At 36.4% G+C, this 26,452-nt stretch overlaps 1 protein-coding gene across 2 annotated transcripts; it reads right to left on the bottom strand.

Annotated features, from left to right (window-relative positions):
• Positions 1-643: 643 nt before the first annotated feature.
• Positions 644-25,963, bottom strand: LOC311088244 (uncharacterized protein). 2 transcript variants are annotated; one of them, XM_084122097.1, is made up of 5 exons: positions 25,516-25,963; positions 17,364-17,498; positions 6,976-7,106; positions 2,275-2,536; positions 644-1,266 (listed from the first exon to the last, which is right to left on the bottom strand). In XM_084122097.1, exons 1-3 carry the CDS (start codon positions 25,677-25,679, stop codon positions 7,040-7,042), a joined length of 366 nt encoding a protein of 121 aa, XP_083978223.1. In that variant the 5' UTR covers positions 25,680-25,963; the 3' UTR covers positions 644-1,266; positions 2,275-2,536; positions 6,976-7,039. The 2 variants fall into 2 exon arrangements, with proteins under 2 accessions (XP_083978223.1, XP_083978222.1); XM_084122096.1 differs by lacking the exon at positions 644-1,266 and having other exon boundaries at positions 1,949-2,536.
• Positions 25,964-26,452: the final 489 nt, after the last annotated feature.

Here is a 26,452-nt window from a genome sequence, read left to right as displayed (position 1 = left end):
AAACTATGTCTGTCTGTCTATCTATCTGTCTGTCTATAAATGTACAGAATTAAGAACATCATTTATTTGAAAGAGAAATCTTTTGTAACACTATACAGTTGTAATCAAAAATGTTCAACCCCCATATTGCAAATCAGGCTTATTGGCAAAACAGACAGACTTTCAGCTGTTTGCAATAAAAAAATAAAAAAAAATCAAACAAAAATAATTTAAATAGCTCAACACAACAAATGCTTCAAGTGGTTTCCCCAAATTCAATTGAAAATGCAACTTTTAATGACTCACAACAGCACAAATCTGCAAAACAGGTGTTGTATCAAGCACACCTGATAATCAAGGGCTTTATTAGTTGCACAAGGTGTGCTTGAGCTAGAACACACGTAATATCTGAACTGGCTTGGTTTGTTGAGTGTCACGTTTGACTGCATGCATGTAAGAAATATGGCTAAGTCAAAAGTATGGTCCAAAAAATTAAGAGATGCTATCATCGCCCTTCACAAACAAGGAACAGGATACAAAAAGATAGCGAAGGCACTAAATGTTCCTAGAGACACTGTTAGAAGCACAGTTCGAAAGTTCAAAGTTAAAGAAACAGTGGTTTTGTAATGAATCCTCTGGAGGCAAGTTGAAGTGAGAACCCAAATGCAATTTATTAACAAAATGTGATCAAACATAAAACAAGGGCATGACGATGCATGGAACTCAAAACATGAACATGAATAAAAACACAACAGTGGGACAGGAAACATGCAATACTCGAACAAGACATGAGGGCTTAAATACACAGACTAATTACAAGACAAGGAACACCTGTGAACAATGATCAGACAATTAACCAATGACAAGACACATGGCAGGATCACATGACAAACATGGAATCACATGACAAGAACAAGAGACAAAACCCAAAACGTGACAGGTTACACTACCTGGATGGGGCAGAAAAAGGAAGCTATCAGCGGCTGGAACCAGATTTCTGAGAAGGCAGGCTCAGAAAAACCCTTGAGTGACTGCAAAAGACCTGCAGCAAGACTTGGTGGCAACAGGCACTGAGGTTTCAGTTTGCACAGTAAGGCGCGTACTAAACGCATGCGGTTTCCATGCCAGAACTCCAAGACGCACATCACTACAGACCCAAAAGCACAAGAAAAGTAGTCTCCAATTTGCTCAAAATCCTATAAATAAGCCACAGAGGTTTTGGGATTCTGGTCTGTGGAGCGATGAAACAAAACTGGAACTTTTCAGCCTTATGGATCAGCGGTATGTCTAGAGGAAGAATAATGAATCATATGTCTTCACATTTTTCAATCTTCAAAGAATCCTGAGAAAAATGGGAACCATTATTAATAATTAAGCACCAATAATAACTGATAATAACTGAGCAGCAAATCAGCATATTAGAATAATTTCTGTAAGGATCATGTACTGATGCCTGGAGAAATTATGCTGAAAATTCAGCTTTGTCATCACATGAATAAATAACATTTTAAAATATATTAAAATATTAATAGTTAAATATATTAAAATTGTAATAGTATTTGACAATATTACACTCTAAAAAATGCTGGGTTATTTTAACCCAATGTTGGGTCAAATATGGACTAACCCAACGTTGGGTTAAAAATGCAATTTAAAAATGGACAAACCCAGCCGTTGGGTTACATTTTTAATGTAACCAATGCAATTTGTCCATTTTTAAATTGCATTTTTGTCCATTTTTGATTTTGTCCAAAATGCAATTTGTCCATTTTTAAACTGCATTTTTTAACCCAACGTTGGGTTAGTCCATATTTGACTCAACATTGGGTTAAAACAACCCAGCATTTTTTATACTTTTTTTTAAAATTCAATTCACATTTATTTGAATAGTGCTTTTCACAATACATATCGTTTCAAAGCAGCTTTACAGAAAATGCATATTAAAATTGAAAGTGATCTGTTATCAGAGGTGACTGTGTCCAAGTAATGTATTTTCAGATATTTGTACATATACAAATCACGCAGTTAGCTAACATTGTATTCATTTATGGCAGAAACAATGAGCTCATTGAAGTAATTATTACTTTTTCCATATTAAAAAAAAAAAAAAAAAATCAGCCTTGGTGAGCATAAGAGACTTAAAAAAAAAATCTTTAAAAATTAAAAAGAAAAAAAAAATCCAAATTATTTACAGCATTTCTAATCCTGTAGAAAACCCTTAAGTACTCCAGCAATATTTGTGCTTGCAGGGTTAAATTAATTTACAGTTCAACCTCCCCCTGCATCGTTCCTAACCTTGTTGTTTCTCTGTCTAGTGCACTCTCCTCCAAAGGCAAGGTGAATCCAGCCCGCTGCACAGCATGAGGCTCTGACGACACCTGCGTGAGGGGCCTGCTAATGGGCCCCCACCATCTCTGTCTTACCCAGAGGAAGACCAGTCCACGGAGCTGAGAAACCGCAGGGCAGGCAAGGGATGAGTTCTGCGGTGAGAGGGAGGTTATCAATCAACCTTGCCGGCACGCTCTCTGCGCCTGGGTGGGGAACACACCTCGGGGTTCTAACAAGAAAGCCAGAGAAGGAAATAATTGATCTCACATAATATATAACGTCCAGATGTAGCATTGATTTGCCAAGGTTGAAATAAAATGCAAATTCAGAGATGCAAGACGTGTTGTTTTGACCTTCCATATGTAGACAGACCTTAGCTGTTCTGAAATCTTGTGAGCTGGCAACCTAGACAGGATATTAAGGCATCACAAAGGTGGTTTCAAATGGTAGGCAGCAACCTCATGCTGCCTTCTGAGAGGTTTTTTTGTTGTTGTTTTTTTAAAGTCAACATCATGTATTCTTCACGAATAAGGAAATGCCAGAATGGATGGCAATAAGCTCATTGAAATCAGTTCAGCCTAATAGAAAAAGAAAAAAAAGATTTTCCCCAATATCTTTTATGCGCATAAGATTACTGGCATGACAAGGTCCTGCATAGACTGTAAAGAATGTTTTGTCATTTAACCGAAACTATTAGTTTGTAATAAGTTAATAAATATTCATTAATTAAAGTCATGTTGAAATAGCTCTATCAAGACTACATTGATCAAACAAACTATATATAGTTTGATAAAAAAAAAACTATATACTAGATAAAATAGACTTTTTTCAAATATACACTACAGTTAAAAATTTCAGTAAGATTAAAAAAATATATATTAATAAGACATTAATACTTTTTATTTTGCAAGAATGCATTCAATTGATCAAAAGTGACAGTAAATACATTTATAATGTTACACAAAATGTCTATTTTGAGATATTTCTTGAGCACCCAATCAGGTGGATATTTCAGAAGGATCATGTGACACTGAAGACCGGAGTAATAATGCTGAAAATTCAGCTTTGTCATCACATGAATGAATTGCAATTTCAAATATATAAAACAGAAAACTGATTTTTAAAATTGTTAAAAAAAATGCCTTGGTGAGCATAAGAGATTTTTTTCAAAAATATAAAAAAATCTTACTGATTAGTTTGTAGTCTATCTCTTCCAGATAAACAGATACAACGTTGGACACATTGTTGCAAATCATTTTAACATCAACACTATTGGAAAAGGGAATTCTTTGATAGGTCCCAATCCAAACAAACTTCCTGTTTCAATAAGAAATACATAAACAGTGAACACTGAAAAAACTGCACCCATCAAGCAGTTTTTAAGTATACAAGTGCCTCCATTCAATCACTTATGAGGGTTCATTTCAGTTAACACCCTGCCTTAGAAGGAAAACAGCAAGGCAGCTCGCTAGGTTCTGTAATTTATTGTATTCACTGAGTGTATTCATTGGGCTCCAGGCTGGAGGTGTACATTTGCATTGGCAGAGCCCCTAAGGGGAAATGGCAGGAAAGAGGAAGGTGAGCTTTGGCATCCTGTGTCTCTGGCATAAAAGAGCTCCTTTCTGCTGGGTCAGCCTCTGCCTCTGCCTCAGCCTTTAAACAAACAACACACTGCCCCTGCGAATGCTGTCCACCCCTCTATACAGCCATATAATAGAGGGCTCTCCCTGACAGCCAAAGAGAAGAAACAAGAGAGAAATGACCCCTGTTCTCCTGAGATAGCACTGAATCTCACTGCACTGACAGCTAAGTCAGGGATGTTTAAATGCACAGTTGCACAACAAAAGCAAAGGACAAAATGAAGGTCATGGCAAAACCAAGGGCAAAACGTCATGGCACGCTGGGGCACAATGACATGCCTGGAGCAAATTTGCTGGCCTCTTTGAATATGTAATTAACTACAACTAAAATTAACATAAATATATATACAAACAATAATTCAGCAGGAAACTGTTGTAAAGAAGCAGATGAAATGGGCTTAAATTAATATATACAGAATACTAGTAATATATACTAGAATAATGTATACTGCTTCCAGCGTACTGTTCTATAGACATTCAAAAGTAATCATACATTCTGAGTAATAAAAAATACATTTATTGTTAATATTTGACTGTAGTATAAAGTCCAAAAATCCTGTGGGTGCCAAACCTCCCGGGTTTATGTCAGGTTGTTGACCCGCCGGGACCTGATGTGAGATCCACCGATCAGAGAGGTTCACGAATCTCAATTGTTTTTCTGATCTCTTGTTTTTCCGTGGGTGCTCGAGCACCTATGCAAGACGCCAATGTCAACTTAACAAATCTATTGCATTAGAAGTAACACAAATACAACAATATCGGTTACACTTTATTTTAAGGTGTCTGGTTTATTTAGGTACTGAGTAATATTAATTAACTACATGTACTTACTATAGGGTTAGGATAACCGTTTGGTTTGGTTGCATGTAATTATGCATAATTTATAGTTATTACTATAGTAACTACATGTAACATATGTAGCAATGACACTGTAAAATTAATTTCCAAAATCTCAGATCAATTGATCCTCGAGGCAAACTGGATCCCATGAGGAGACAAACTCTCTAGTTTGTTTTTAGACTGTAGACGTTTTGAATATTGCAAATGTAACCGCTAGTTGCTAGGCAACAATCCCATATATCCCAAAATTACCAAAATAACTTGAATTTCAGTTTGTTCCACACAGAAAGATGTTGTGTATTTAGTCTTTTATGATGTTTTTGGAGCTAGACAGCTGTTGTGGTATGAACTGTCATTGTATGCAAAATGGCTGTGTAAAGAAAAGCAAAACATCTTTAGTGTTTCATGGACAGCATATGGGTTTGGAACATCAATGAATTTTTTGTTTTTGGGTGAACAATTCCAGTAAAATTGGAAAGAATAAATTATGTAAGCTGTTTACTAAATGCATGACAAGAGATAATATATTTTCCCTTCATTGGTTTCTGAGATAAGAATAAAAGGGACTTTCTGGGCTGCACTTAAAACGGCTTCTTTACATTAGTAATGCCTTGCTTTAACCAAAAACAAGTGTCAGATATACACAATATCAGTAACACTTTATTTTGATGGTCCCTTTTGAACGTGCTGTTGACTATAAGTAACTTTGCAACTATATGTCAACTAACTCTCATTAGAGTATTAGTAGACTGTCTGCTGAATATCTGCTAACTCTTTATTGTGATGGTCCTCCAACAGACATTCTACTATAAGTAACTTTGCAACTACATGTCAACTTATTCTAACCCTACCAGTCTACTAATACTCTACTAACACTTTAATGAGAGTTAGTAGACATGAAGGTGCAACATTACTTATGTAGTCGACAGAATGAGTTAAAGGGACCATCAAAATAAAGTGAAACCCCAATATCTATTGCATACCTCATCACAAAATGTCTGACAGAGTCTTGTAAGTTAACAGGAAGTTTGTTGTCTAAGTAATAAACTAAATGCAAAGTTCCTTAATAATTCCCAAGACATCTGTTGAAAGATCCCTCCTTCACAGTAAGATTGTTTGTCTCTTTTTTCATCTGTCAGGCAACAGTCTGTTGAAAATAATAGAGTACATCTCCTGAACAATTGCGCAGTTTCATTCAAGTCTGTAGCACAAATGGTACATGGTGAGCCAAATTTGGATACTTAAAGTTGAGGTTTGTTCAAATCCATAAATCTAAGGGAGATAAATATAGTGTGAGGGAACAGCAGCTGATGTTCACAGTAAAATCCTATCAAGTACTGACAGAACACTTGACCTTGAAGTACACAGTTGTCCTTGACCGAAGTTTGCTGGAGGCCTTTCAAGAGGCATTTTACTTGATTGTGCTTCAGATGTTATATAACAGCGCAATTTAGTGCAGACGTCTGATTTTCGGTCCCCCGTTAGCACCACAGGATGACAGCAGACAGTGCCACTGGGTATACTGTCATGCTTCGATAACATTTAATAGCATTAGTGTGCTGATAAGTTGATAAATCAACTTCTGGCTTCTCCTGGCGCAGTGGGTGGAACTCAATGAGAATCTAATGTGACTCATAAAAGATGAATTTCTGAATTGCACAAAACCTGCCCAGGTCCAAAAAAAGTACAAATACTACCATGTAACTTACAGTGTAAATACAATTTTTGTTTTGTATGGCATAACAGTAATGAGAATGTGCTTATTTGTCATGAAAATAATATCACAATGCAAACATATAGGTGTGTGTAGGTGTAAAGTTTAGGATAAAATATGGTCAGAATTTGTTCTTGACATGTCACGAGATTCACTCATGATAATTAAGGAAATGTATTAACATAAAATAATAATTTCATAATTTAATATAATAAGTGTCAATCAAGAAACAATTTACACGCATACCGTGTCTGATGTAGGTCACTACAAAGAAAAAAAGTCAATCACGATCAATCCTTCTCATTTGTCACTCAAGCATATCTTTGTGGCGTCGTATTATACATCTTATAAAGTGCATTTGCTCAACCCCTCCTGCTGTTTGGATACACCAGAAGGAACAGACAGCTCTTTGAAAGATACTGACAGTATAACAGAGCCAAATAAAGACAGACATATGGATCAAAACTCAATTACCTTCAAAGACGGAAGAGGCATGTTTGCAGGTGAGAGCCATCACACATTCCAGTTTTTCATTGCTTTATGTTGAAGTGTCAGAGCCTATGAAAGGCTGAAGTTCTTTGACTCCTCCTGATGATGGATCATACCTTTAACCAGACACAGAGAGAATGGTGAGTGTCAGTCAACACATATTCTTCAGCAGCATCACAGGGGATTCAAAAAGAAAATGAACACCTTTCAACAAACGACAAATAACAGATTGAGAAACCACAGAGCTTCACATCTCATTGACCTCCTATCAAATGGTGAAAGCATCTCCAGCTTAGACTAAACACTAAATCTAAAAATGACTCGACCTTACTTTTTTAATAATACATACTTCCATCTTATTGTGCATGATTCATCTGTGCACGTTATTCCAAAAAAGTAACCTTTTGTCAAAATAACTTCTGCCTCTGCAAAACATAAATTTTCAACTGTTATCACAAATCCCTCTTACTTTACTTAGTACTTTACCATCGAACAACTAATGCAATCAACCTTATAAGTTGTTAAAATCATACCATATTAATAAAAATGTTTTCAAGAAAACATTTAGGCTAGCAGCTTCAAGCTTCAAAAAAAATGTTGTCTCTCAAACTTGTGTAATCAAGTTGATGATGTTGTCTCTATTTTGTGTAAACTTTCTAATTTGGGCTGATTTAACTAATTACCAATAGACATGATTAGGATTCCATTGTAAAAAAAACAAAACATCCTATTAACATTACAGAAGAAATTAATTTTACAATGCTAATGTATAGACAATGCACAGGGTCATACACACAAAGACAAAACACCTGGTAGAATGAGTGTCTGAAACGAAACGCCCCTTTCATAACTAAATTTCAGCTCTGGATGTTCCTCAGCACTTGATAGTAATACAAACAGTAACAATCTCGTCAGTTTTACCTGATCAATTTCAGCCAGAGTCTGATAATGAAACATTGGAAGAAGTAGCTGATAAACCCGAACCACCATTGCAAAGCCAAGTACATTTCTAACTACAAAATTTGAGGGAAGGTCAATGTAGATGTGGTTCACGGGCAGCCAATAAAGAGCATTATGCAAATAGTAGAGAACAAAGAGTAGTGACTGAACACACACACACACACCTCAGTCGTGGGTATTGAGGGTGGAAGAGAGAATTTAGTTTGACAAAATGGAAGTTTTTTTTTTTTCAAGAGTGAATATTGTCTAAAAGCTTTTCTGAAAACAGGACTCTCTCTCAAGTCCTTCTCCTAAGGTCTATGGATTAAAGCATATGGGCGTGATGTCATTTCGTTGAGCTATCACCCAAAGCAAGTGCATATTAGGGGCACTTGAGTCTTTTGTATTTCAGAAAGGAAGCTAACAGCACTTCACCATCATGAGGAATCCGGCTTTTCTCGCACATATCATGCTGTTTGACAGCCCTGCTGTGTCTGAGCTCTATATATATGACATATGCTGGCGGTTTCGTCTTCTGGCTCTCCCCCTTCTCTGTCAGCCCTCCCAGGTGCATCACTACAACTATTTCTGCATGCCATCTGCTAATTTGTTTGCTATTTCCTGAGAGACTCTGACAATACGATTCCATTTCTTTCCCAGCCCAGTCTGTTCCCGTGTTGTTTTTAATTGGGCACAAGCAACGCTGCTAAAGTGAAGGACTGAAAGGCAACGTGACGCCATGTGGCATTAACCTGCATGCAATTAAAGAAGTGTGTAAGGGCATGCCAACTTAGTCATAGACAGAGATACCTTCTTTCCACCCACTCATCTTATTTCTTTACTTTACACCTCTTCTGCTTGAGGGTGCATATTAGTTAAAGGAATAATTCACCCAAAAATTAAAACGTCATCATTTCCAAACCTGTGTGCCTTTCTTTTTTTATGCGAAACACAAAAGTGTTACGTGAAACACAAAAAGGTTTTAATATCCTGAACACTTTTTAGTATAATGAATGTAAATAAAGAGTATAAAATGACAAGAAAGCACCATTAAACCACAACCATCCATCCATCCATCCAATTCCTTATGGACAAAATCAAGTCCCATCCTACATTTTTTCTTGGTCAAGAAGCCATTTCACTCGGATATACATCACAATAGGGAAGAAAATGCTACCGCAACTTCCATTTCATGCCGACTTTAAAGTATCATAACATATTATTCATAATAGGAAATTTAAGTCATTATTCACTGGAAAACTTGATATTGATTCTATTCTTGTTCTTGAAAGTTCATGAAAGAAGAAATAACTCTAGCGAGTCTGTTAGAGTCTGTTAGAGTCTCTTATTATTCTTTTTAAGGAATAATTTGATGCAGTTCACAAAACTTCACGAGTCTGATCAATTCCCAGCCATTTCTTGCTCTCTGCAGAGGAAGATTATCATGACTATTAGGAATAACATCTTAAATTTTGGTCTTAAATTTTTTGGCCTGCTACCGTAAGACTTCCGAGGACTTGTAATATAAGAAACTTGAAAGCTCAAGTGCACATTGGAAAAGCAGTGTCCAGTCCAATTTTTGTTGTTGTTGTTTTTTTTTTAGTGTGTGTGTGTTTTTATTTGTTTTTTTTTACAGAAGAAACTTATACAGGTTTGGAACGACGTGAGGGGGAGTAAATGATGACAGAATTTTCATTTTGGGTTAACTATTGCTTAAATGCCAGAGACAATATTTTCCAGAAATAAAGATGAAAGAGGGACACAGTCAGTCATGATTTGTGATGTGTGTGTGTGTGTGTTACAGACAGGTAATGATGTAAGAAAATGCAAACAGCACTCAGAAGGCAGCTGTGCCAGAATTTCCACACTGATTTGATGGATTATTGCTGTTGGCTGTCTGAGAACTGGATTGAATGTGGACGGTTTGCTAGCAAAGTTAGTTTGCTCAGTCCCTGAAAGTTTAGGTATAAAAAGTAGAGGAGGATGCTGGGACAGTGTGCCATTTCTATAGCATGAGTCCCATCTTGGTAAGTGCCTATGTGTTTAGGGATTCAATTACAGAGGCTTTCTGCAGTTGGGATCAAGAGTAAATTACCTGTGAATAAAAGGGACAGTTCTGAGAAAGTTCTGTCATCATTTACTCATCTTCATGTTCACCCATCCAAACCATATGATTTTCCTTTTTGGGGGAAATGCATTTCAACTGAGGTGGCAAACAGGATGCAGAATTGCAATCCATAATTAAAATGGAATACAATTTCAAAGACATTATCATTATTGTTCCAAACCTGTATGAATTTCTTTATTCTGCTGATCACAAAAGAAGATATTTTGAAGAATGTCGGTAACCAAACAGTTGATGGACCCTATTGACTTCCATATTATGGAAAATAATACTATGGAAGTCAACTCTTTGGTTACCAACATTCTTCAACATTTTAATGCATTTTACAGAATATATATTTATATATGTATTATAGCTTCATGAAATCATTCAGTGCATTATAAGGTGCATTGAAAGGCATAATTAATGCATTAAAAATACATTTATAATACTTTATATATAAAGGATTTAAGTAAAGTGTTACCTTAATGTGCAGACCTGGGAAGGAAGGAAGGAAGGAAGGAAGGAAGGAAGGAAGGAAGGAAGGAAGGAAGGAAGGAAGGAAGGAAGGAAGGAAGGAAGGAAGGAAGGAAGGAAGGAAGGAAGGAAGGGACATTGCTATTATTCAAAGAAATTCATAGCTGGAGTGAATGTGTTTTTTAATACATTTAAAATACATAATATAACATTTAATATATTTTTGGTATGAATTTCCAATAAACATGTTATCATTAACAATGTTGGAAGATAAATTTCTATAGCCTAAATAAATAAATAAATGCATAAAATAAACTAATAAGATTTTTTTGTTCTTGCCCATTTTGGGTTTGTGTTGAACTAATGCAATTCTTCTAATATGTGACCATGATGAATTGCAACTCAATTCTACTTCAACATCCTGCAGGATGATTCGATTCACACTCATGAACTGAAAGAGAGACAATTCTTAACGGCTGCAGTGAAAAGTCACAAACATATAATCTCCCCCTCCTTGTTCTTTCCACTTTTTTTTTCCTTTACCATCTCCTATCATCTACTTCTCCATTTCATCTCTCCCTTCTCATTATCCTTCCTGTCACAGCTCTTATCATGAAAATCCTGAGCACAGCACAGGGATTTGTGGGTACAAACCCCTTGTAAAAGCAGGGTTTGTGTGACTGTATGTGAGAGAGATTGAAAAGGATACATGAACAGGGATCTAGTCCTTCTCTCCACACACATCTTTCATCTGGACCAGCTCAAATGGAAATGGACTGCTTACTGAGGACTCCAGCTTGATGAATTATAGAAGCACAGAGCTATTCTACTCTGCCCTTTTAATAAACACTCGCACAGACATGCACAAGCCAATAAAAAATTTAATCGACCATAGTGACTCACACCCAGCCCTGTGAGCCCAACCAAGACATGATAAACACAGTAAGTCACGACATCAAACAGACCCGACTGCTAACATATGGGGAAGCTCATGGGAAAGACCAAAGGTTTGGCAGTTTTGGGGTGCTCACTGGGACCTGAGGCAGAAGACTTATGTTGGTAACACTTTATTTTGATGGTCCACTCATTCTACTAACTAAAAGTAGCCTAACTTCGCAACTACTGTCAACTTATTCTAACCCAGACACTAAACCTAACTCTAAAAGTCTACTAATACTCTGATGAGAGTTAGTTATGTAGTTCGACATGTATGTTGCAAAGTTGCAAAGCTGTAGTTGCAAAGATACTGATAGTTATTAGAATGTCTAAAGTGTACCATCAAAATAAATTGTAACCATTTTGTTTAAATGGGACATATTATGCCCCTTTTTACTAGACGTGATATAAGTCTCAGGTGTCCCCAGAATGTGTCTGTATTTCAGCTCAAAATACCCCACAGATAATTTATTACACTATGCTATAAATGCTCATTTTTAAGTTGAAGCAAAACACTCTGTTTTCATGCATGTATCTTTAAATGCAAATGAGCTGCTGCTCCAGAATAGCGCTGTGCCTTTACAGCCCGTGCCTTGAATACTCGGCCAAAAACGAACAAAATATCTGTTTGGTTTGGATTATCATCTCTATCATGGTCACATTTACGTTTATTCATTTTGCAGACGCTTTTATCCAATGCGACATACAAACGAGGAATTATAAATGCGCTATTGTGACATTGCAGTTCTTAGTCATAGTGAAAGTTATTTTTTGCATGTGTTTTAAAGCCATATCAGTTTAAACTTCTGATAAGGTTTTCTGAGCGCACACATCTGAAGCACGCGCACAGAAAGCTGGCTGTCAGACGGTGCGTCCTGTGAATATTAAACTATGTTCTCTTTCACTTTTATTGCACTTAAACTGTCAAATACATACAATGATATGTAAAAAAAAAACCCCACAAAGTTCACAAACACAGTCGGTTATGTCTGTGAATGTAAACAGCAGGGAAAGAAATTGCATGTGTATATCAGATCTGTGTATTAAAGTGACAGCAGCGTAATATACACCTACTGCTCTATATGCTGTTAATATGAATCAAACAACTAAAGAAAAACAGAAAATCACTCACTGCTCTTAAATAACTTTAGTAGCTTTAATAAGAATACATTTCTTACTTGAATGCTGTTTAATGATCTGGCGAGGAGATAAACATGGCGAACTGTATACTGCTCACTCAGGGGAGGAGCTAAGATAATAGAACAGATTCTGTGCCTGTCGTAAGCAATGTGATGTCCCATTGGAGTACATTTCTGAACGGCTCATTTTGAGAAACAATAGGGTTGTTGTGCACACACACTGCGGACACATAATTATGTTCAAAAACAATATAAAAGTGAATTTTCATAATAGGTCCTCTTTAATGCAGTGTTTGCAGGGCATTACTATATTAATTTTCCTCAAATAATATATTTTTAGCGGGTTACACTTTATTTTAAGGTGTCTGTGTTACAGTGTAATTATATATTTAAGTACTGAGTAATATTAAACAACTACATGTACTTACTATAGGGTTAGGGTAGGATTAGGATTTGGTTGAGGTTTAGTTGCATGATTATGCATAATTTACTGTTATTTCTATGGTAAGTACATGTAACATATGTAACAAGGACACTGTAAAATAAAGTGTTACCGTACTTTCTAAACAATAAACCTAAGTAGTAAATTTCAGCATGCAAAACAATTTACGATTTTAATCAAATAGACAGACAATCTTCATCTGGCAAACAATAAAACAGATTATTTTTATTTTTTTTAAATCGCATAGACTTACATTAAAGGAAAGACCCAAGTCATATCTAGAGACTAGAATAGTACATATATTTTAAGATTGCCCAGTAAACAACCACTTAGCAACCAAAACCGCAAAACACTAAACAAACTCAGAACACCTTAGCAACTATTTAGCAACACCCTGGCAGAAATCTCTCATTTACATGTATTGTTATTAGACTGTAAAAATGGAACTAACAGCGATGACATCATTGTCATAATTGAATTGCAACAGGTCTGCTTTCTTTAATTTATCTGCATAGTAAAATACGATCAGTTCTTCTTTCTTTCTGACACATATTTAACCATTTGCAAAACACTGCAGAGACGGCACAAAACCCAGTCATGTGTTGAATCTCATGCACAGCTAACTGAAAATAATGTGCACTGTAAAAGTGAGTGTCATAACATTGACAATGGCATTTCTCATGCAGGCTTTTCTTCACAAACAAACAGACAAATAAATAAATAACACATCTACAAATAATTAATTTAAATAAATGGAATTAATCAAAAGACATTCATATTTTTCAAAGAACTTCATAGCTGCTGTAAGTGACACTTCTAATTGGCTTCTAAATGCCAGCATCATGAAGGGATTTGAACAAACTCAAAGGGGTATTGCTAAAATAGCAAATAACCTCTGCGATCTCAGGGTTAGATGCTGGGTTTATGATTAGTTGTGTGAAGTGTGAAGTGTGAAGGCTATGTGAAGAACAGACTAAAATAAACACTATAGTTTGGGGTTTGTAAAACTTCATGTTTTTGAAAGATAATGCTCAACCATTAAACTTATTTTTATTATAATATATATTCAGTGTCACATGATCCTTCAAAAATCATTATAATGTGCTGTTTTGCTGCTCAAGAAATCTTTTGTAACAATGTAAAAAGCCTCTCCTGTCAATTTTGATTCATTTAATGCACCATTGCTGAATAAAAATCTTAATTTCTATCAACAATACAATGCACAGTATGCACAACTACATAATGCAGAAATACTGAGCTCAGTATAGTAGTATCATATTCTGAACACAGTGTATACTTTGTGACATTAGCAAAATGATCACTCAAACACAGATAGCCCTGACCCAAACTTGTGCCACCTCATAATTAACCTACAAATAGCGCATTTATAGATGCTTCTGCATATTAAGATGATAGGTAGTTTACCATCAGAAAGAAATACACACATTTACAGCACATTAATGGTCTGAAGCACAGAATAATGTGTGAAATTCATTATAAGCACCACCAGAGTAAAAGCTCTGGTGGCAATTGTTCTCCATCTGTTCTGTTCAAAGGGACCTGGGGCAGAAGATCTGGCTCTTAAACTCTGAAACGACCCATCAATTTACAGCCAATGAGTAAGAACAATGACCACCGAGCTCATCAGAGATAAATCTTCCACGCGTGAGGCAGCCGGCTTTCCATTTATTACGCCAAATTATCGACTCATCTGGAATACAACATTTTGTTGTCTGCGGGACAAATGATCTCAGACAATGCAGCCTTTGTTATTCAAGATGTTTTAATGAGTTTGGGTTCGGGCCTGCATCATAATTAAAAGTGCAGCCGGTACATCTGTCAGGCTACGCTAGGTTGACTCACAGGGACCTAACACATGCTAGAAATAGAGCGAAGCTTGTTCTGCAAAAAACACGTGATCTACATCTGTGCAAATGCAGTTGGCTTCATTCAAACTTCAAGTCTCACTTGCAAATAGTCACCGTTTATTTGCACCTCTTTAAAGAGGATCTATTATGCTTTTTTACATTTTGAAATTTCTTTAGAGTGTAATGTTGAGGTTTGAGCATAGAAAGGTCTGTAAAGGTACAAAGTCCACTCCAAAGGGAGTTATTTTCTATATCAGTAAGCACTGTTTTATTCTTTGAACATAGACATTACAATATTCCTCATTTAAATAATTCCCACCCAGAGGTGGACAGTAATGAAGTACATTTACTTGAGTACTACTTAACTTTTGACTTTGACATTTGAAAGACAAATATTGTCTATATGTTTCACTCCACTACTTTTATCAAGGTCCACAAAAGTGTTTACTATGTAGCAGCTTTGATAGTCAGTGGATGATTTTTTTTCTTCTCTAAAACGTGATTTAAAAAATAAATAAATTTGCAGACAGCCTATCAGTAATCACTCTTTTAGGGTCCCGTGAAGTTCAATGATTTCCCAGCATTTTTTGAACACTGATCAGTTGATGGCAAAATGAAAGAAGATGGTTCCTCGTAACCTTGTAGTTTTCTGAAAAGATTAAAGATTCATTTAATTTTAAATGTTTGTTTTGTTTGCCTAAAACGAATCGTATCACAGCCTTCAAAAACTCGCCGTCCATGTAAAAGTATGTAAACTTTTCATTTCTGGTGAAAGCTTAAAATGGAAATTGTCTGTTTTTAAAGTTTCACTATGAAGTATGATCAGTCAAATCATTTTTTGGGATTTGCCAGCCAAGTTACCATATTCTTGTGGATACACCGCTAACGCAGGTAAGGTTTGACAATAACGTTAGTTAGCATGCAAAAACATAGTTGGGCGTATAACGTTAACTGAAGCCCTTTCAAAAATGTGTTTTAGCGTAATCTTGTCAAATAAACACAATGTAGAAACCTTTCTTTTACAGTATGTTTTCGACTTTGAAAAGAGCTTTGTAACTTTTAAACAAGTATTTAAATGAGTACAAGTGCGCTAGCATGTCGAATGGAGCATCACTGACTGGCTTAAACCACCATGATGGCACAGCATGCATTCATTCAACAATGCAACAATAATAAAACAATGCGTTTACTTTTGATACTTAAGTAGCCTACTTTTAAAAGCAAGTACTTCTGTACTTTTACTTAAGTAAAAATCTGTCTTTACAACTTTCACTTGTTCTGGAGTAATATTTGATCAGTAGTATCTATACTTTCACTCAAGTAATGGAGTTGTGTACTTTGTACACCTCTGTTCTCACCCAAGGCATTCGCATAAAAAGGGACGAGGCCTGGTTGAGTTGCGTTAGTAGTGTGTTGAAACTCACGGTTATGGTAAAGGGGTGTGACATTTCTGAAACGCGCTCAAAGCGGTTGACCAATCACAGCACATTGGTATTTTTGGAAGGAGGGGCTTCATAAAGACAGGAGCTAAACAAGGCTGCGTTTCCCAAAGCATCGTAAGCCTAAGTAGATCGTAGAACCATTGCCATTACATGATGCCCAGAGCATTACTGACAGACTGGGAAGAGAGGTGCTGCAACAATGTCAAATAGGTGAAAAATAATGTGTTTTCTAAAACTGATGCAAGAGAATGTTTCATTCCACTGAGAATCCTGTTTCCTTGGCAGCTGAAAAGGGCCTGCAGATTTGAAATACTGCACAGTGCTCTTTCAGCCACCGTGAAAAGTTTACCGGGAGAGAATTATGAGATCCCAGGGCTCCCAAGAACACGAGAATGCTAACAGTGTACAGGGGCCAAATGTAAATACAGTCACAAATTCAGGCCCTAGAATCCTCGACGGCATCCATTTGACTGCTCCAGTTGTTCCTGCAATGCTTCTGCTGCAGTAAGGAGACAAATGTGTCACACCACAAGGACTATGCAGGAGCTGGGTGTAGGAGAGGACAGACAAAGGAGGCATCCTACTCAATGCTAACATTGTGACAAAAGATATTCTAAATGAGCATGGCAACAAACAGCATAAGAGTTCGAATTTGCAGCATAAAATGGATAGTTTAGTTGAAAACCCTCTATGGCACAACCTTCTGTTTTCAGCTGATATTAGGAATAATAAGATGACACATCCCTCAGTGATTTAGTCTTTCTGTTGTTTATGTTTTTTCACTGGAACTAGTATGAAATTTAATTAAGCATTTCACTGATATAAAGTGTCCAGAGGAAATCACACCTTTCAAAGACCCAGCGAGCTGCTTTGCTGTCTGCTCCTTTCTAAGTCAGCATAACCACTAAAATGGAACCTCATAAGTGGCTTATTTGGAAATCTAGCTCTGTATTACTCACATGAAGCACACGGGAGACTAGACTCACAATTGGTTTCAGCAGGGTTTGATATTGGGCTCTATAATACCTGGAGAAAATGTCCTTTTGCATTCCCATTCTTCTCAATGGAAGTTGTTCAGCAATCTTTGCAGCACCAAAAGTATGCGACCTGGTTGTTGCATCATGGGCGATCGTAAATGTCCTGTGACTAATCACTCTGGAGCTGCAGAAAAATAACATTGACATTGCTGATTAGTGAATGGAACCAGAAGAACATAAAACAGTCCTAAACTCTTCTAGCGCCTATCCTGCATCAAAGTCCATTTCACACGTTTAAAGGCCCGCTAAAAACATTTACTACAACATAATGAAATATTAGTGGTTTATTTGTCCTGTTGTGGTGGATACTACTGTCTAATATTGTGTTTAATATCTGCTTTGAGTTTAAATGCACCTAACTGAACGAGAGCGCTATGGCTTGCCGGTGTATAGCTTTGGAGACCATTAGAGCCCTCTAGTTTGTCTTTGATTACATTCTTTTGGTGAAGAATAGCAATTCCGTCTAACAAATTTAAACTACAGCCACTCGGTTGTCAACACATGGTTTTTGACTGCTACAGGCTTCAAGAAGTTGAGCTGGGCTTCAAATAAGTGCTTTGAATAAACAGAGTGATCAAAGCCTGAAATAAATATTCAAACCAGATGCTTGTGGAATAGAAATGCAGCCTTATAACAGGTGCAAATGAGACTCATAAAACTTTACATGCAGGCACAGATTGAATTCCTGTTGAATATGCAGCTGGTGGTGGAGAAATGGCAGTATGGCTACATATTAACGTCATATAGATCATCTCATTACAGCATTGATAAACTCCTGGGACCCAGCAATTCATTTTTGTCCTCTAGTAGAGGGCATCATTATTAATATTTTTATTTCTACACATGCAACAGTCCTCTGCTTTGTTTTAAATGTCGGACATGACAATTCGGCAAAGGGCACATTGAAAGCACACAACCGTGAGCACCCTCTGAATCATAAAATGACAAATTGGAAACCCTACAGGCTCGTAGACTTTACAGATGCATGTAAGCAAAGGCTACAAGACTGCAAATAAAAAGGGATAGTTCAACCAAAAAGGAAAATTCGCTCACCCTTGTACCATCCCTGATGTATTTGACTTTCTTTCTTCAAATAAACACAAACAAAGATTTTGAAGAAATGAATCCACCCTTGGAAGTCCATTGATGCTCGTTTGATGCCTAAAAAACACACACACAGCATTCGTGGCGGTAATCCATACGACCCCAGTGGAGGAATCAAGTCTTTTGAAGCAAAACTATTAGTGTGTGTAAGAAAAATACAAATATTTGTAACTTTTTCAATGCTTCCAGTCTACTGTTATATGAGCGTTCACGAGGGGGACATAGTGTGACCCGTCGTAAGTGTGTTGTTAAGCTTGCATGAGAAGTGGAGGTTCTCTGTGTTTCCATGTTACTTCTTGCGCAAACTTCACAATTCATTTACGTCATTTTTGGGTGAACTTTCCCTTTAAGTGCACCAGATAGGACAGGGCCTAGGTATATTACATTGATTTTTTTCACCGTTTCATAGAATATATCACTATAGAGTTTAGAGTATAAGAAAACATGTTTTATGCATGTAATATATAGCTATAATTTTTTTGTGTTTTTTTGTTCATAAAACATATTTTCTATTGCTTTAAACTTTAAAATGATGCACAAAGAAAAACTAAATACAAAAAGCTCTTTTTGCAGGAGGTTATACATGGAGAAGGATTTGTAGAACCATTGTTATTTCAAAGAAATAGACTATTGCATTAAATATGAATGGCATTACAATAAATATTATGAAATGAATCACAGTGTTTTTACCATAAACAAATAAACCAAATAAAAATTATTTTTCCAATTCCTTTTAAACTACACCGCCAGAGAGGCAAATGTCTCTTGAGAACAGCACTTTCACAGGCAAACAAGCTGATTCAAGCCTGAGAGAAAGTGCATCCCCATCACCATGTTTATTTATTTATAACTTTTATTTTAGATAATTCCTCGGGCAGAAATATCTATTGAAAAGAGGAGCACAGAGACAGCTGGGAACATGAGATGCCAGTGTGAGAGCAGTATGTTTAGGAATGCAGAATTCATTCAAAAGTACACATTGTTCAGGGCAACCTGCTGTATCTCTGACTGGGTATGATCAAACTGCATGTATGTATGCTATGCCGTATTGCATATGCTGTATTTCAAATGACTCATTATCAGTACTACTCATAATCAACACTATCAATGTTCATAAGTGGACATTATACAGTGCTGCTTGAAAGTTTGCGAACCCCTTGCAGAATCTGTGAAAATGTGAATAATTGTAACAAAATAATGTTTAACAAAAACATGCATGTTATTTGTTATTTAGTACTGTCCTGAATAAGATATTTTACATAAAAGATGTTTACATATAGTCCACAGGACAAAAAAAAAAAAAAAATAGCTGAATTTATAAAAATGACCACATTCAAAAGTTTATGGTGTATGGTGAACAGGATGAAGATGTCCAAATTTCTTATTTTTTTAAATATATATTGTTTTCCATTTAGTACTGCCCTTTGGAAGCAACTTTTTATTTGATAAAAAATAACATGCATTTATATGGCAGTGGTTCTTTCTTTTAACAAGGGCCCTGATCATTTCAGTCTGACCTTCACAGTCTGGGTGGCACATTTCAGAACAGATTGTTTTGTGATCCTGTCACAATGTAATACGGGCTTTAAAAAGAGCCTGTTTTTGATGGATTGGCTAGTTACAGGGGTCATATCATGACGAATCAAATTCCCCTTGATCTTTTGAGATAAAAGAGCTTGATGTACCATGAAAACTTACTGTAAATTTCAGAACTCAAAACTTCCTCTCCAAAAAGGCCATTTGTTGATGCAGCCTGGATTCTTTTGTGAATCTGTCGCAATGCAGGCTTTGCAAAGAGACTATGACATTATGGTAACTAACTATATTTGACACAACATACACAAGCCAGCGTGTGAGCAAAACTGGAGAAATGCAAAGGGAGTGAATACAGCCATTTCAATTCTAAAACCTCATTGAAAATACGTGCCTGTGGCGACATTTCTACAAAATGATATTACATTGATCCTTGCCCGTTTTATGGTACTTTCAAAATCAAATGTGCAGTGAGTGATGGTAAAAGCAAGTTCAGTTTTATCCAAAACAGATGAATGTGAATCTGGCAATCTTTTATTATGTTGGTTGTTGTTGTTGTTGTTGTTGTTGTTGTTGTTGTTGTTGTTGTTGTTGTTGTGTGTGTGTGTGTGTGTGTGTGTGTGTGTGTGTGTGTGTGTGTGTGTGTGTGTGTGTGTGTGTATCACTGCAGTTCAGAAATTAATGTCCAGTGAGTGGCACTGAAAGGTTAATGCTCTATGTAAATAATGTACTGCCTACACTAAACCCTGACCTATAGTGTTAACAAAAGCAAACAGGAGAGATAAAACCGCATTTGCTGAAGCAACAATGCCATTTTAGCTTGCTTCTACAAGTCTTTGAGCTCTTTTATTGTGACTCGTGTTTCATTTGACTCAAGTTCATTTCATCACAAGTATCAGGTGAGCAAGTTTACATCAGAAAAACCATACACATGGAGCTGGTTCTGTGATGCAAATGTCAAACTGTATTATTGCACTATGGTAAAACTGTTTTGAGGTCAAAACATAGTGTTGTGCAAGTAACTGTGCAAAAATAAGTCTTTATTAATCGATAATTGTTGGTGTTTGGGGCATAGAAGTGCCTGTGGTTGAAGAAATACTTACATAAAAAACAGACAATCACTTTTAACAACTCCCTCACTGTTGAATTGGCACCCTTTGTTGTATATTCTGAGGCACACTGAAAAACATCTACAATCTGTGCCTCTATCTCGAGTCTCCATGGGAAAGCTTTACATTTAGCTGGGCAGTGATTCTTTCTTTTAACAAGGACCCTGATCGTTTCAGTCTGACCTTCACAGTCTGGGTGACACATTTCAGCACAGATTGTTTTGTGATCTTGTCATTGTTGTTGGTGTTTTGCTTCCTCTAGCGTTCATTTTAGTTGGAAACTGCAGTAAGTTTGTAAATATGCAAGTACATTTTTGGAGTTTTGCAAAAAAGGTAGCGGTGCGAATATCCAATGCTCCTATGTTATTTCTAAGACCACATTCACACAGCAGCAGAATAGGGTTGTCAGTCCAATTTGAGTTCTTAATATGGTTACGTTCACACACAGTTACACCACATTCTATAACTGAATTCACACCCTCACACCCGTAAATGTTCAGGACTCACAACTGCATAAGCTGTGCTGTATTAACAGAACAGGACTGAATAACTGGATGTCTGTCACGTAATGCAGTGCAAGAGAGCTGTGCGACGCTGCACAAACGTTGCTTGTTTTCGTATGTGGTTTCGCTATTGTTAACTTTCAGCAACAGAGATATGAACGGTGTGTCATCTGAAGGTTTTAGATAGCCTACAGTCAATGTTCTCCACCGGAGCTGTTCCCATCAGTTTTGTTCTACGCGTGACTCAAATGCTCTGCCATCCACACAGATATAAATGCAGTTGTCAATCCCAAAAACTGACAGTGTCAATGTAGCCTAAGTGTTAGAGAAAAGGTGAAAAATGTGTTTATTTATAAAGAAAAACAAATTTATGACTATAATTTTGAAGAAAAAAAAAACACTTTACTCACATTATGATTTTTTTTTTTTTTTTTGCTTTAAATGTGTTGTATTTTGTATTTTAGTTTGTATGTGTTATTGGGACCCCCTCGAAAATGAGATGTTACATCTCAAGGGTTATCCTTTCAATAAAAATTCAATTCTATAAGTGGACCTTGGAACTGCTGTGCAAAAACAAAAGTGAAAGTGACATGTGAAGGCCAAGTATGGTAATCCAAACTCGGAATTTGTCCTCTGCATTTAACCCATCCAAGTTAGTGCACTCTCATTAGGAGTAGCGAGTAGTGAACACACACACACACACACACTACAAACCATAGACACACACACTGGAGCAGTGGGCAGCCATTTACTGTGCCGCCCAGGGAGCGACCGGGGGTTAGGTGCCTTGCTCAAGCCTGACTGCCCCCAAAATTCACATTTTATAAGCTCTTAACGAGTTCTCAGCTGGTCAAAATATCATCATATGCAAGCTACGCATACAATGAGCGCAATTATCCCAGCACACAGCATTGTTTTGGATCTGTAAGTTCTGTAAGTTCCGTCTCAAAATAGGCAATACGTCATAAAAGCCGACCAATCAGGTTGTTAACATATCCATAAGCCTTTAGGTTCGGTGATAAAAATGCCAATCTGAACGCTAATCGGACCAGGACTACATTTTTTTTTGGTCCGGGCCAAACGAACCAAGCGAACCGAACTAAGTGTGAACACACCGTTAGATATGATCTATCCTACAAGTTTGGCTCAACTATGCTCATAACAGAGCATGAAGTGTGATAATTGATATCAAATCAATCAAGATTCTGTCCAACACCTTTAAGCCATTCAGTGTTTGCATATTTGCTGTTTTGCCATCATAAGGCACAGTCTATCTGCAATATGACCATGGCCTGGATGAGAATCACTGGGCAGATGTATTAAGTAAAGATCAAACATGAGAAGTTTGGGGAGACTATATACATGATTCATGACAACCATCTGTAGAGATATTGTAATACAAAATGAAAAGTGTCAAACTTTCCTTCATTTTGCAGTGTTGAGTATTGTAGCCAATCACAGGGATTTCTGTTGACCAATAAGAAGTGTTAAAGTTACTGGTAGTGAGAATCTATTCAGTATCTCTCAAAACGCTGAATAAGTTTATAGTAAGCGCAAGTTGACTGAGTTCTGCATGAGGACAAATCCTCTCATTCCTCTCAAAGCAGACACAATGTAAATAAAGGATTCATTGTGCATTTTTAACAGATTCATTGATTAAAACGGTAGTTTCTGCACTCAATGAGTTTGAACAAAAATGTTTTTGGTAATAACATTAAAAATAACATTTGAATCAGATAATATTCAGACTTTTGAGCTTTGAAGTGCTGAAAAAAAAAAAAGAAAGAAAGTGGGACTGTCACAGAGGGAGTAAGATTGGATAACGTCATCAGGGTCTGCCATAACTTGGCTTTTGTTGAATGCTGGCGTCCAACGTTGTTTGGATGCCAGCATTCTTCAAAATATCTTTTTTTTGTGTTCATCTGAAGAAAAAAAATGGGTAACACTTTATTTTACAGTGCCCTTGTTACATATGTTACATGTACTTACCACAGTAATAACAGTAAATGATGCATAATTACATGCAATTAACCCTCAAACAAACCCTAATCCTACCCTAACCCTATAAGTACATATAGTTGATTAATATTACTCAGTACTTAAATATATAATTACACTGTAACAATGACACCTTAAAATAAAGTGTAACCAAAAAATGCATACAGGGTTGGAACATCATGAGGACGAGTAAAAAGCTTTAACAGGGTTTGATTAAGATCTGAAATATTCTTAAGTCTCCTGACACAGGTTATGTGTGGTTCATTGTGCACACGGACTGTGTCAATCATGGCCAGGATTAGGCTGAAACTAAGGTTTTATTCCTCATATACTGTTCCTCTCTCTAAAGCCACCCCCTTCCCCCCCTCCCCCCCTCTTTACCCCTTCATCTTGATCCTTTCATTGATCTGGCTTCTTAGCAGGATGACACCTCTCACGTGGGAAAGCAGAGGAGATAAGTGGCATTACTCTGATCAAAGTTCAGTAGGATATTCCTGTCCCCAAAGGTAAATATTTTATATGTTTCAAATTAATTTCTTTGCAGCATATTGATCATTCATACTTGGGAAAATCATGTACCAGAATGGCTTCAAAATTATAGAAAATTATCAGAGAGTAATGTAGTACCTGGAAATATGAATATCAGATCCTCACTTAGATTCTACTCAGACATTGCACAACAATAGCACATATAGTACATCTACTGTATATCTCAACAGTGTTAAACAGTGTTGGAAAAGCTGCCTTGAAAAATAGAAGAAAAAAAGAAAAACAAACAAATAGTTAACTAATCCCTGACTTTTATATATTTCTCTGACAAAAAAAAAACACATCAACAACAAGGGGTTTTAAATTGTTAATGAATAATAAGGGATCAAACTTGAACATTAATTTCCATGAATACATCAACAAAACAAAACTATTATTTATCTGAGGTGAAAAAAGGCAACCCCTGCCACACAGGGAATCAAATTCATTTCAGTGCACTGAAGATTCTAATAGTAATATTGTGAAATATTGTTAAAGTCCCCCTGTAGTCAATAATTGTATACCTTAAAACTCATCTTTGATCACCAAAATGACATATCTAAATGTTTTTTTTTCTGTGAAAAAAAAGTATTCATGCCTTAAAATATGCAAATGAACCCCGCCTCCACTCACTCACACCAGCTTTTTACAAGTTTTATTCAGCCATATATGTTTGAACCAGAAACTGATTCAGAAGAAGTGGAAGAGAATTATATAGTATTATATTTATTGACTTCCATAGTCAAAACATCATCTTTTGTTTTCAGCAGAAGGTAGGAATTCATACAGATTTGGAACAACTTGAGGGTGAGATTTAAATGATGACAGAATTAAATTTTTTGGGTGAACAAACCCTTTTTGGCTGTAATAAAATATGCAACTTTTAATATCTGAACAGTTTTAGTTATTAATCGATTACAGAGAAAATCTGGGTATCATACATTAAACGACTGAGGATCACAAATCTGAAAACAGTAAACTAATAAATAAAATGGTGAAAGATGTGACCAAAAGTGACTCATTTAGAGGATCCTGCTGGGACAAGCATCGGCCTGTCCGCATTTGGCTAGAGGAAGTCAAATGTAATCAATACCTCAGCATTTTCATGACTTTGTAAAATGAAGTGTCAGGGATCCAGTGAGCCTATTTTGGGACATTGATGGGATTACTTTTGTAATTAGCCATACCAGAGTCCTTGACAGCCACGTCTGGGTATTCAGGGTGAATGAAACCTCATCAGCTGAAGGACAATACCCTTTACCCCTCATGCCACTTCTCTGTTCAAAAACAAAGCAGCTAAGAGCAGTCAACTCTTATTTGTTTTATAAAAAGCCTGTGCTTTACCAAAAGGTCTGTAAGTATTCACCTTGCTCGAGTGAAAAGCTGCTGTTTTCCTGCTCCTGGTCTCCCTAGGCTCCCGTTCAGAGAGGTGGTGATGGAATAAGAGGGGGAGAGTTTCACTGCAGCATCTCTAGATGTGTCCTGCCTCATATCCATTATGTTGATTGATGGTTTCTGTGGGGGACTCATTTTCGCTCACGGTTGTGTGCTAAAAAGATTAAAAACAATAAATTTGTGAATGTTCCCTCCAAGGTTGGGACATATCATTCTTATACATCTAGTCAGGTTGCTGCAGATACAATTAAAGAGAAAGGTTACTCACGCATGTTGTGGAGGTGGATGCTTTTTTCAGGACATTGTGCTGATTAATAACAGGGTAACATTTCAGTGTTGGCTAAATTAGTTTACTGAATAAAAAAAAAAAAATGAACAAGCTTCATAACTAAATTCTGCAGTATTGGTGTGATATACAGTGCTGCAGGGATGATGTATTTTTTTTTTGCCCAACCAAATAGGATTTTCCCATTTCCATTTTCCAGTGACCAACTGAAGTTTATGATTCCTACACTTTTTGTTCATCATGATAATCTTCACAAATTAACACACTTTTATGAATTTTGAAGCCTAAATACAATCACCAGAATTAAAATCTAAACGTAGACTACAAACAAACTACACCACAGTCACATGACTTTAATATCACCACAACAACTTTTCCAGTCTTTATTTAAAAAATCTTTTCCCTCAAAGTTTGAGTAAGAATAGTGCGATTAACACAATGAGGGTGTGAACTTGTGTGTGGATGAGTTCACCTGTTTGATAATATGACGTTTAATGTCCACGATAACCTCTGTATTCCTATATAGCCACTTGTTTGCAACCACCTTTTACAAGAAAATTATTTAAATCACAAAGGGTTTTACTGATGTATCTTATGTTGTAGAATAAAACATAAAAATATA

The sequence above is a fragment of the Abramis brama genome (genome assembly GCF_963993115.1).
Source record: "Abramis brama genome assembly, chromosome: 8".
Taxonomy (NCBI): Eukaryota; Metazoa; Chordata; class Actinopteri; order Cypriniformes; family Leuciscidae; genus Abramis; species Abramis brama.
Note: the sequence above shows the minus strand (reverse complement) of the source record. Positions and strands in the feature narration are given on the sequence as shown.